The sequence below is a fragment of the Mustelus asterias genome, chromosome 3 (genome assembly GCF_964213995.1).
Source record: "Mustelus asterias chromosome 3, sMusAst1.hap1.1, whole genome shotgun sequence".
NCBI lineage: Eukaryota > Metazoa > Chordata > Chondrichthyes > Carcharhiniformes > Triakidae > Mustelus > Mustelus asterias.
This window is the reverse complement of record NC_135803.1, coordinates 141,489,847-141,503,146: the sequence shown is the minus strand read 5'-3', so window position 1 is coordinate 141,503,146 and position 13,300 is coordinate 141,489,847. Positions and strand designations below refer to the sequence as shown.

Here is a 13,300-nt window from a genome sequence, read left to right as displayed (position 1 = left end):
TCCGAGGTAGGTTCTTTACTTAGAGAGTGGTTGGGGTCTGGAATGGACTGCCTGCTGTGATCGTGGAGTCGGACACTTTAGGAACTTTCAAGCGGTTATTAGATAGGCACATGGAGCACACTAGAATGATAGGGTGTGGGATAGCTTGATCTTGGTTTCTGACAAAGCTCGGCACAACATCGAGGGCCAAAGGGCCTGTACTGTGCTGTACTGTTCTATGTTCATATTGACTAAAATTGGTGTTAGGATACAACATTGTCAAGTATTAGCCCTGGAATCAGACTGGTTTTCCTTTGTACTGATAACACATTCTTCAACTGATGAAAACGTATGGAAACTCATATTCAATGAGCCTACGGTGGGATCAGTTAATGATTCCCCATGGAACTCAAGGGGATTATCGCAGTTACCATCCCAGCGGGATGATCCTGTCTGAGAAGTGTTTCAGAAAAGATATTTAAAGTGCCTTTACGAAGGTTTCTGCACTAGCTTGGGTATAAGACTCTAAAAGTGGTTTCTGCTGTTAGCTGGCTTGCTGTTATATATTAAACTGCCCTTCATGTTAGATGTTAAACTGGCCTGTCTGCTTTTGCAGCAGTTGGTAATTATACCTTGGTTCTGTCTTTGATTCTGTCTAATGTATGTTGGTCTCTCTCACATTTCTTGACTCTCAAAAATTAGCACCTGTGTACCTCCAGTGGTCTCTTAGTTGTCGAGGTTAACTGCTTCCTGATGCTAAGGTTATTTACATCTGAATTTATCTAGATGTCTGCTAATCTCATTACAGGGAAAATTACGCATCTCATCACCGCCTTTGAAAGTTGGCTACTGTTATTAGTCACAAGTAAGGCTTACATTAACACCGCAATGAAATTACTGTGAAACTCCCCTACTACCCTGTCGCCGGGTAGATTACGTCCTATCATTCCCTTTATTAATTTTGGCTCCTGTTGTTACCAGGCAAATCCATGACAATGTGGTGTAGATACTTCCATAGTACTGTTAGGGAAGGAATTCCAGGATTTTGACCCAGAAACAGTGAAGAAACACCAATATATTTCAGAGTCAGAATGAAGTATATGGTAGTGGGTGTGAGTTTGGAAGGTGCTGTCTAAGGCGGCTTGGTGTATTTTTGCAGTGCATTTTGTGGACGGTACGCAATGCTGCCACTGTGCATCAGTAGTGGAAGGAGTGAATGTTTGTGGATGGGATGCCAATCAAGAAGGCTGTTTTGTTCTGAATGATGTTAAGCTTCTTGAACTGCTTTCATCCAGGCAAGTGGAGAATACTACATCACACACCAGGCTTTGCCTTGTAAATAGTGGACAGGCTTTGGGAAGTCAGGTAGTGAGTGATGATGTGATGGCATTGTGGTATTTTCACTGGACTAGTAATCCAGAAACCCATGCTTTGGGGCTGCTGGTTCGAATCCCACCATGGCAGATGGTGAAATTTGAATTTAATAAACATCAAGAATAAAAACCCACTCAGCTCACTAACGTCCTTACCTGGTCTGGTCTACATTTGACTCCAGATTCACAGCAATCTGGTTGACTCTTAAATGCCCACTGGAAGAGCCTCGCAAGCCACTCGGTTCAAGGGCATTTAAGGATGGGCAATAAATGTTGGCCCAGCTAATGATGCCCACATCCCATGAATGAATTCTTAAAAACTCATACTATCAGATAGAGGAGAAATCAAATTAATTCCAAAAGCAGGATTAATTCAAATAATGAAAGATATCATCTCCCCTTATGTTTTCAAATGATCTGCAATTGTTGCTGACAACCAGTGCACTATAATGTTTATCCCTGCTTCCTTTTCCAACAAAATGTATTACCATCAACCACTGTAACAGGATTACTTGATTTATTGGATCTGCCCCAAAGTTTGCTATTGCCAGCTGATTTAAGATTTGCTTTGTGTGTTATAGAGGATAATATTCAGTACGTGGACAAGGATCATCATGTAAAATTGCTGTCAGCTACTCCAATATTGTCATCTAACATCACCAAAGGAGACTGAAAGATTATTATTGAATCAGTAAATTATATCTGAATCTGCAAGCCCATGTATCTCACACCCCTACTGGCCCCTATAAGCATTTTAAGTTTCCACCTGGTGTTTACTGACAAGCATGAGATAAACCTCTTACTCATTCTTGTTGTGGTGGCACAGTGGTTCGCACTGTTGCCTCACAGCACCAGGGACCCTGGTTTGATTCCCGACTTGGGTCACTGTCTGTGCAGAGTCTGCGCATTCTCCCCGTGTTTGCGTGGGTTTCCTCTGGGTGCTCCGGTTTCCTCTCATAACCCCAAAGACATGTTGGTTAGGTGCATTGGCCATGCTAAATTCTCTCACAGTGTACCTGAACAGGCACTGGCGTGTGGCAACTAGGGGATTTTTATAGTAACTTCATTGCAGTGTCAATGTAAGCCTACTTATGACACTAATAAATAAACTTAAACTTAAGATAGTGGAATGCTCATTTGCCACAGCTACCTCTTTCTGATATATTAATACAGTGGATATTCCTCAGAGGCTGGTGCAGATCCATTTAAGTACTTTGTAATCAAATAAAAACTGTATACTTCCCAGCATAATGTTGCAATGCATTTGTTCCCCATCATGACCATTCAGTGCTGTATGATTCCTTCACAATGTACTGATCATCTAGGGTGCCAGCATTGCCTTGCAACAGCATAACTTTGTAAGTTCATAAGATATAGCAGAATTAGGCTATTCAGCCCATCAAATCCATTCGATCATGGCTGATATGCTCCTCATCCCCATTTCCTGCCCTCTCCCTATAACCCTTCAACCCATTACCAATTAAAAATCTGTCTAACTCCTCCTTAAATTTACTCACTGTTCCAGACCAACTGCACTTTGGGGTAGCGAATTCCACAAACTCACAACCCTTTAGGAGAAGTAGTTTTTCCTCAACTCTGTTTTAAATTTGCTACCCCTTATCCTAAGACTATGACCTCTCGTACTAGAATGCCCCACAAGAGGAAGCATCCGTTCCACATCTACTTTATCCATATGTTTTATCATCTTGTATACCTCAGTCTGATCTCCCCTTATTCATCTAAATTCCAAAAAGTATCAGCCTAATCTATTCAATCTCTCTTCATATGACAAACCCCTCATCTCTGGAATCAATTTAGTGAAGCTCCTCTGAACTGCCTCCAATCGCACTGCATCTTTTACAGATGCACCATAGAAAGTATTCTTTCTGGTTGTATCACAGCTTGGTATGGCTCCTGCTCTGCCCAAGGCCACAAGGAATGACAAAAGGTCATGGATGTAGACCAATCCATCATGCAAACCAGCCTCCCATCCATTGACTCTGTCTACACTTCCCGCTGCCTCGGCAAAGCAGCCAGCATAATTAAGGACCCCACGCACCCCGGACATTCTCTCTTCCACCTTCTTCCTTCAGGAAAAAGATACAAAAGTCTGAGGTCATGTACCAACCGACTCAAGAAAAGCTTCTTCCCTGCTGCTGTCAGACTTTTGAATGGACTTACCTTGCATTAAGTTGATCTTTCTCTACACGCTAGCTATGACTGTAACACTACATTCTGCCCTCTCCTCTTTACTTCTTTATGAACGTGTGTTTTGTCTCTATAACGCACAAGAAACAATACTTTTCACTGTATGTTACATGTGACAATAATAAATCAAATCAAAAATCAAAAAATTTTGTCAAATAAGTGGACCAAAAATGTGCACAATATTCCAGTTGTGGCATCACCAATGCCTTGTATAGTTGCAACAATACTTCCTCTCCTTTATATTAAATTCCTTTGCATTGTAGTAATTATCTCAAAGAATGCCATTAAGTCTGGATTTTCACATCAAATGGGTTTTATTTTATGACTAGAACCTTACCCTGAGTCGAAAAGGCCAAACTTATATTTTTATTTTATGACACTGTTTGCTTGATGTCCTGTACAAGATATAAAATGCACTAACACTTATCGTTCAAATTGTTAGCTCGGAAAAAATTCAAACAGAACTATTAAGCAACTTGAATCCTCATTTTATGTGACAAAACAAGTTAAAATTGGTGATGCATCAAATAACCAAAAAAAATTATCCTGCTTTTTTTCCCTAGCTATTTCTGATTTTAGCTTGTTTCTGATACGGAATGAGGATTTAGTTATTGAACAATTTGGTTCAAGTGGCTAATAGACACAAGTGCATTTGAAATGAGATAATACAGCAGCATTAGAAATAAAAAATAGTATGATAATCAGTTCATTTTCTTCAATTAATTTATTTTTCCACTCATGTCACTGTTTAAATCACTGCATACAGAAAGTCCCACTGTGCTGCTGAGATGCAGCAGAAAAACAAGCAGTGAAGCAATGAGTCAGCAGTCACATTACTCCATTTTATCAATGGGTCACAGAACCTTTACATCAATTCATAACGCCCACTGCAAAACAATGGTATCTTACAGTTGTTACATGTTTTTCTTAAATGTACTAGGACTTTTATCTGGTATAAAATAGTACCTGAGTGTGTTCATCACATAGCCAGTTACTGAAAGAATTCCATAGTGACTTATTTTCACATGTATCAAGATGTCCCATAGTTCGAAGTCTATCACTGTGTGAAGCACGCTTCTGATTAAAGGGAAGCTGCTTTCAAGGAAATAAAGACTTGGCAAATTTTGGATTGGAGGGCAAGGAATCAGAAAGTCATTTTGATAGATTGACCACATATGAAGTTACATAATGATGACTTTTATGAACATTCTCTGCTTAGGGTTTAAGCGCTTGCAACAAATATTTTTGCATTATAAAATAAAAGGTATATGTCAAAAGGGAGCAGGAGCAGAGGAACCTGAGAATATATAGTATAAATCATTGAAGGTGGCAGAGTAGGTTGAGAAAGCGGTTAATAAGGCGTGCGGGATCCTGGATTTTCTAAATAGGGCACGGATGACAAAAAACAAGCAAGTTATGATAAACCAGTGTAAAATTCTGGTTCAGCCACAACTGGGGCTTTGTTTCCAATCCTAGACACACTTTAGGGAAAGATGAGAAGGCATTGGAGTGTACGCGGAAAAGATTCACAAGAATGGTTCAAGGATTGAGGAACTTCAGTTAGAATGATAAATTGGCAAAACTAGGGCTCTTCTCCTTGGGGAAGAGAAGATGAAGTGAAGATTTGATTGAGGTGTTCAAAATCATCCGGGGTCTGGATAGAGTGGACAGGAAGGAATTGCTCCCTTTGGCAGAAGGGTCAAGAACTAGAGGATACCGATTTAAGGTGTTTTGCAAAAGAAGCAACGTTGGAATGAGGAAGAGCTTTTTTACGTCATCTGTGGCTAGGATCTGCAATGCTCTGCCTGAGAATGTGGTGAAGGTGGATGTAGTCAAGGTACAAGAGAACTGGGTGATTGACTGAAGCAAAAAGATTTTCAGAGCTACGGGGTAAAGGTAGGTGAGTGACTAGGTAAGTTGCTCTTCCAAAGAGCTGCCACAGACATGAGGGGCCAAATGGCTTCCTTCTATGTTGTAATCATTTTAAAGTTAAAAGTTTATTTATTAGTCACAAGTCAGGTTTACATTAATAGTGTAAATGAAGTTACTCTGAAATTCCCCTAGTCACCACACTCTGGCACTTGTTTGGGTCAATGCACCTAACCAGCACGTCTTTCAGAATGTGGGAGGAAACCGGAGCACCCGGAGGAAACCCACGCAGACATGGGGAGGACATGCAAACTCCACACAGACAGTAACCCAACCTGGGACCCTAGCGCTATGAGGCAGCAGTGCTAACCACTGTGCCACCATGCCGTCCCATAGAATCCTATGATTCTATAGACAAACCATGCTGAATATCAGCTGACGTTTCGAGTCCAGATGACCCTTTGTCAAAGCTTTAACTTTTCAAAGCTTTGACAAAGGGTAATCTGGGCTTGAAACTCGAAGTGCCGGTATTTTACCACCTCGCCCGCCTGAGGTTTGTAAGATCCCACCCAAGGCGAACGGAGAATGCCGTTCTGTGAGCTTTGCCCGCCCCGATTCCAGGGCGGGCATGCCGATAAAATTTCGGCGCAGTTCCTTTCTCTCCTTACAGATGCTGCCGGACCTGCTGAGATTTTCCAACATTTTCTTTGTTGGTTTCAGGTTCCAGCATCCGCAGTAATTTGCTTTTATGTTGAATATCACAAGGATTTCATGGACAATGCAATAAAGTCTATCTAGTGCTGACTGAATACACCTAAAAAGCCTATTTTCAACATATATGATGATACAGTGCTGACTGCTACATCTAATTATATCTTGCCCTGACAGGATTAGAAATAGTCACTGTTAGAGGCACCAGCAATTTCCTAAGATTTCATCACTTTCAAGCTATTCGTGGAATCAGTTATCAACCTCCCACCTTCTAATAAAGGGACAAGTAAAATAGGGTGAGAGTCATGAGGGGTGTGGTGAACTGGCTGATTAGGAGTTAAATCTGGAAAATATTTGGAAGTCTAAATATATGTTACATGTAATGGGCACAGGAAATTCAATGGAAATAGTGGAATAAGATTTCAATTTTCTCCACAGGCCATAATCAGATCTCATCTGTTGAGCTTTGAGAATCTGAGATATTGCCTATCAGTTACTGTCAGAGTGGAGGGCACTGTATTCTTTTTATTAGTTCATCAATTTTTTTCTGTTACCATGCACCTGCTGCCATGATCTCCTGGAAAATTATATCTGGCGCCTACTTTACAATTGTACTAGATATGCTTATGAAACTTCCTTATAGCACTATCATTATTCAGATCAGTTTGAACTTAGACTAAAAGCCTCTGCTGATTAATATCAAGACTGTCAGTGGTAAGAGTGCACTGAAAGCATCTTCACTATAAGAATATAGATATGTTTTTACATTATTCCAATACAAAACAAAGACAAAAACAGAATTGGTTTAAACAGTATTTTGCAAATCCTGTCGTTTCCTCAATGTTACTGGTAACATTGAAGAAGGATGAATTTCAGGACCGAAGACATTATACTGTAAAGATAAACATATATAGATTGTTCAGTAAATAAGCTAGGTGGATAATATTGAGATGATAAGGTTGCCAACATTCAGACACATCAGGCTTTTCATTGCCACGTGGGGTCATGTAAGAGAGGAGATGGCTACAAAGACAATGGAATGAATTTTCCCGTTCTGCCTGCCCATGGGAATCGTAGTGGGCAAAGGGCAGACCATGGAAAGGCCTGTTGACCTTGGGTGGGATTTTCCGGTTTCGGGGTGAGTGCGGCCAGAAAATCCCGGCACATAGAAATATAGAAGATAGGAGCAGGAGGAGGCCATTTGGCCCTTCGAACCTGCTCCGCCATTCATCACAATCATGGCTGATCATCCAACTCAATAGCCTAATCCTGCTTTCTCCCCATAACCTTTGATCACATTCACCCCAAGTGCTAGATCCAGCCGCCTCTTGAATGCATTCAATGTTTTGGCACCAACTACTTCCTGTGGTAATGAATTCAACAGGCTCACCACTCTGGGTGAAGAAATGTCTCCTCACCTCTGTCCTAAATGGTCTACCTTGAATCCTCAGACTGTGACCCCTGGTTCTGGACTCCCCCACCATCAGGAACATCCTCCCTGCATCTATCCTGTCTAGACCTGTTAGAATTCTATAAGCCTCTATGAGATTCCCCCTCATTTGTCTGAACTCCAGCGAAAACAATCCCAACCTAGTCAATCTCTCCTCATACATCATAGAACTTAGAACATAGAACATTACAGCGCAGTACAGGCCCTTCGGCCCTCGATGTTGCGCCGACCTGTGAAACCAATCTAAAGCCCATCTAACCTACACTATTCCAATATCATCCATATGTTTATCCAATGACCATTTAAATGCCCTTAATGTTGGCGAGTCCACTACTGCTGCAGGCAGGGCATTCCACGCCCTTACCACTCTCTGAGTGAAGAACCTGCCTTTGACATCTGTCCTATATCTATCACCCCTCAATTTAAAGCTATGTCTCCTCGTGCTAGCTATCACCATCCGAGGAAAAAGGCTCTCACTATCCACCCTATCTAATCCTCTGACCATCTATTAAGTCACCTCTTGATCTTCTTCTCTCTAAAGAAAACAACCTCAAGTCCCTCAGCCTTTCCTCATAAGACCTTCCCACCATACCAGGCAACATCCTAGTAAATCTCCTCCGCACCCTTTCCAATGCATCCACATCCTTCCTATAATGCGGTGACCAGAACTGTACGCAATACTCCAAGTGCAGCTGCACCAGAGTTTTGTACAGTTGCAACAATCCCACCAGTCCCACCATCCCCGGAATCAGCCTGGTAAACCTTCGCTGCACTCCCTCGAGAGCAAGAACATCTTTCCTCAGTAAAGGAGACCAAAACTGCACACAATATTCTAGGTGTGGCCTCACCAAGGCCCTGTATAGTTGCAAAAACACATCCCTGCTCCTGTACTCGAAAGCTCATAGCTTGCTATAGAGCGTGTAACAAAGCCATGAGTCAGGAAAAGCAATGAGAGGAAGCCACAGTGTGGGATGAAAATACATGAGCCCCCTGATCCCTATTTGGAAAGCTGTAAAAAGAAAACAGATAATAGTGGTGAGGAAGTGCCCCCGGTTTATGACAGTGTAATGCCATGTATTTGCTCAGTTCCTGGCAGTTATCCAATTCCTTAGGATTTGGTGAAATCTTTTGGAAATTTTGGAAAGCCTATTACTTTGGAGGACACATGTTCATTTTCTGGTCATGGAAAGATACATATGTGTCCAAGATACTATCATATTGAGCTTTGACAAACGGTCATCTGAACTTGAAATGTCAGCTCTCTTCTCTCCTTACAGATGCTGCCAGACCTGCTGAGATTTTCCAGCATTTTCTCTTTTGGTTTCAGATTCCAGCATCCGCGTAATTTGCTTTTATTTTGCTACGATGATATTGACTTGAGGAGTGAGCAAAGATACATCCATATTTCCATTTGGCTAAATCAGAAGGGTCCATTTCAAACAGAATTCATACCAATAGGAACAGTTCCCCTCTATCTCCTGTGTCTGGGCATCTCATATTTTGAATACCTCAATTAAATCTCTTACTCTACTATTCTCCATGGAGAGCAGCTTCTCCAATTGTAATAAGTCTCCAGAGGCAGAAGTCCCTTGACCAAAATCCCTATATTTACAACTCCAACAGCAGTACGCAGAGTGCTATCAATCAGCAGTCTACCCTCGGGAGTGCCAGAGCAACTGACACTCCCAGTTAAATACAAGGAAAAGACTCCCTGATTGGCCCATCAATTGACTCCTTAATCAGGGAGTTCATCTTCCAATAGGCCAACCCCAATGGCCTGATTGAAGTCATTACACCAATCTATCCACGTAACTGAAGTCCGTCATCCCTGGAACTATTCTTGTGAATCTGTTCTGCACTCTCTCTAACATCTTCACATCCTAATGAGGTGTCGGACAGACTAGAGTGAAACATTTCCCACTAGTGGAAGGATCGACAATCAGAAGACACTGATTTAAGGTGATTGGCAAAAGAAGCAATGGCGACATGAGCAAAAATCATTTTACACACAATGAGTGGTTCGGAATGCACCGCCTGAAAATATAGTGGAAGCAGATTCGACCGGGGCTTTTAAAGAGAATTGTTTTATTATCTGAGGAGGAAAAAGTTTCAGAGCTACTGGGAAAAGACAGGGGAGTGGCAAAAGGTGAATTCCTCTTGCAGAGAGCTGGCACAAACAGGATGGGGCCGAATGGCATCCAAATTAATATTAAAAAGATGCTGTGGGTAAATGCCCGAGATAAGAGGTACTGCCCAATTAGAATCCAAAGTGAGGTGTTTTCAAATCAATACAAAATGGCTCCTGCTGGGTTTCCCATCCAATCAGGTTACAACTCCAATAAATATTACCACAGCAAGAAAAAGGGGAAAAAATAAAACAAATGCAATGATGGCATTTTCTTCTTCCACTGTGACAAGTAAGAGAGCAAGATTACAGAGGTAAAATCTGCCTTGGATGGACACACAAAACAAACAGTATTGCTTCCTGTACTTGCTCTAAGCCACCCCAATATTCAGGGCATGCAACTGGCACCAGATGCGATACTACCCATTCTATGCCCCAGTCCAAGTCAATTTTCACCCCATATATCTTGTAACTCTCCTTCAATCATACATTCCTGAAGGGAATATTTTTACATCCATTTTGTCAAACAACATTTTCCTCAGGGCTCATGATGTTCCCTTTCTCAATCTTACTTGTTGCTAAGCAGCAGCATAAAGTCATGTTGTTAGGGAGGCTCTCAACTTCAGAATTAAAAGCAACAGAATAAAAGCAGGGGAATCAAAGCATGACTCTCTCTTATGCAGCTCCAAGATGCAATATTTTTGCAACATTTCATTTCTCATCGCATTTTCAATAATCAAGAGTTCTCGGAACTTGGGTGTTTTGCTTCTTGTAATGAGCTGTGCGTTTTAGCAATCGACCCCTAACTCCTAGCATAGTAAGTAACAGGGAAAATCGCAAGCCAAGATCCAGTAACCCTATCACAGAAAATTTAAATTTAGCTCATCTATTTAATGTTGCTTGCCATCTATACAAGTTAAACTGTATGTTGATATCAGAAATTCATAGTGGATTTGAATAATTTGCAACCAATTTCTACTTTATATTATAGCGCTCTAAACAAGATATTTATTCACTTAATACTTTGTGGCGTATATGCTGCATGATTGTTTTAGCATTAAATTAGCTGTAACCTGTAGCTTCATGCCCACAATTGGCATTTCAATGGAAAGTTCAAGTATGTCTTAAAACTACAGGGCATAGGTTTAAGGTGAGACGGGAGAGATACAAGTGTCCAGAGAGGCAATTTTTTCACACAGAGGGTGGTGAGTGTCTGGAACAAGCTAGCAGAGGTAGTAGTAGAGGCGTGTACAATTTTGTCTTTTAAAAAGCATTTAGACAGTTACATGGGTAAGATGGGTATAGAGGGATATATGGGCCAAATGCGGGCAATTGGGACTAGCTTCGGGGTTTTAAAAAAAAGGGCGGCATGGACAGGTTGGGCCGAAGGGCCTGTTTCCATGCTGTAAACCTCTATGACTTTATCACTCTGTGTTTGAGAAATATTAAATGACATACCTTTCTTGACAGCTGTTATTCCCATTGAAGGTTGTCCCAGTGATGCCTTTTTCTCCCACTTTCCTTCATCCATGTGAAAGATGTCCACTGATCCTAAAGGGCTCTGCTCCTCATTCATGCCACCAATAATGAGGATTTGCTTGTTCAGAATGACTGCTGCCGCCCCAGCTCGAGGAGTGGGCATCGAGGGTAGCCCTGTCCATTTCTGGCTGACAATGTCCAACATCTCAACTTTGTCCAGGGGCAAACCTGTATCACTGCAGCCCCCAAGAACAAACAACTGCCTATCCTGATACACAGGAGTGCAGTACACACGCTTGGTAGGCATGGGAGGGAAGTCTTCCCAGTACATGGACTTTACACTGCTCACTGCCATACCTCGAGTCCCAGCGATAAACTGTTTTCACTGAGCCTCCACAGAACATGAGATTCCTTCACTCGTATATTCCAGAGCGTGGAAACGCAGCACAGCTCATCGCTGAAACATGTCAGAAAATAACTAACTGGAAAGAGGATTGCGATCACTGGAATTCCACAGAGATAAATTAAAAATACCTAGAATGCATTCTATTGTGAGCGCCGCAAAGTTTCACAAAGTCGACTTTTTAACACTGTTTCATCTGGGAGTCCAAGGGCTGAATGAGCAAACGAATGACTTGAGAAGGAAGGGAGAGCACAATGGAGTAATCTGCATTCCAGAACAGGGTACCATCTCACATTCTTCTTAGGCAGGTATGGAATAAACCTTTATTGAAAGGAATAAAAGCACACGTCAGTCAATGTTTCCTTATCTTAGCGAACATTTCTCTCCTATGAGAAAAATCATTTGTTTTCAGTATCTATGACAACATATAGTATCTGTTTTTGGCTTACACATCAATACACATCTATAATTCTATAATATTAATCTTAAGGATTTAGGACAGAAGTCAACACCTATAATCTCATGATAATTAATAATGCCCAAACCCATATCTCGAACAGAACTTTTAAATCTTTTGTATAGTTGGTCTTTTAAGATCACGGTATCAGATATTTACACAATTACCGAGGGATATTTTATCCACAATTTTCCTTTGAGTACACGTAACCATTTCTGATACAAGGTCATTGGCCTGAAACATTGCCCTGGTATTAATACTGAAGCAAGGATGGTGTCCAGCCAGGAGGGTGAAATTTTGCGAATTTGGCAAGGCTGGGAATGTGAAGACCCTGTTGATCTGAGTGGCAGGGCAGACAGCAACAGTAACATAATGGAGGCTATCTTCAGCAGAGGGCTGTTCCCTCATTCAAAGCCACTCCGTGCTCCATCGAGGCACCTGGCATCATGAAGAGGGGGCCCACTGAGAGCCACGCCACTGCCCTTGCTGCCAAACATCTCCCCAGCCCTCCCTGTAACCACCCCCTCCCTCTCCCAACCCCCCCCCCCCCCCCCATCACTTACCTGTAAAGGGGCCCATTGGCAATCCTTAGCCTTGGTTGGGTGCAGTATTAGCAGTAACCAACCATGTGGCACTGCTGAACAACAAAGCTGGCCTCTGATTGGTTGGTAGCTCTTGGTGGGTGGAACGTCTGTCCCAGGTCTTTGATCCCTGGGAAGACCTGCTGCCCATTTAAGTGCCTGATTGACAATTACTTCAGCAGGCCTTCCTGAGAAGAGGCAACATGGGCTCTCACCAGCTCTCCAACCAGTGGGCCAGGCCCTGTTCCCTCCATTAAATACCACCTAATGTATGGTTCAAGATGGCTGCTGATGACAACAAGCTCTGCTTCACTACCACCTCTCTCAACCTTTTCACTATCAGGCTGCTTGTCTGACATTGCAGACTGGATAAACAGAAATTTGATTGCCACTTTCCACTGTATGTTGCTTTTGTAGCCCATTTTTAGAGTCGTCCCATATATAGTTTGACTTGATATGAATGGAGCTTCCACGTAGTGATGGGCAGTACAGATAGAGGGTTTTATTTAGAACATAATGATTCATTTTCCCCGCCTATTAGTTCATCCACACCTCGGTGGATGGAAAAGTGCAACTCTTAGGCTATAGTCAATTTGTGCCTGACCAGTATACGATGTGTGAGGATGGTTTCCTTTACTCTGTGGGGAATCATCTGACCTTTGTGC

The 13,300-nt window shown here is 42.0% G+C and overlaps 1 protein-coding gene across 1 annotated transcript in view; it reads right to left on the bottom strand.

The window, feature by feature from the left end:
• Positions 1–11,549, bottom strand: part of klhdc8b (kelch domain containing 8B) — an 89,811-nt gene extending 78,262 nt beyond the window's left edge. Inside the window, exon 1 of the mRNA XM_078210169.1 lies at positions 11,174–11,549. Within this exon, the coding sequence (XP_078066295.1) occupies positions 11,174–11,549 (376 nt within the window). The remainder of the gene's footprint in view (positions 1–11,173) is intronic.
• Positions 11,550–13,300: the final 1,751 nt, after the last annotated feature.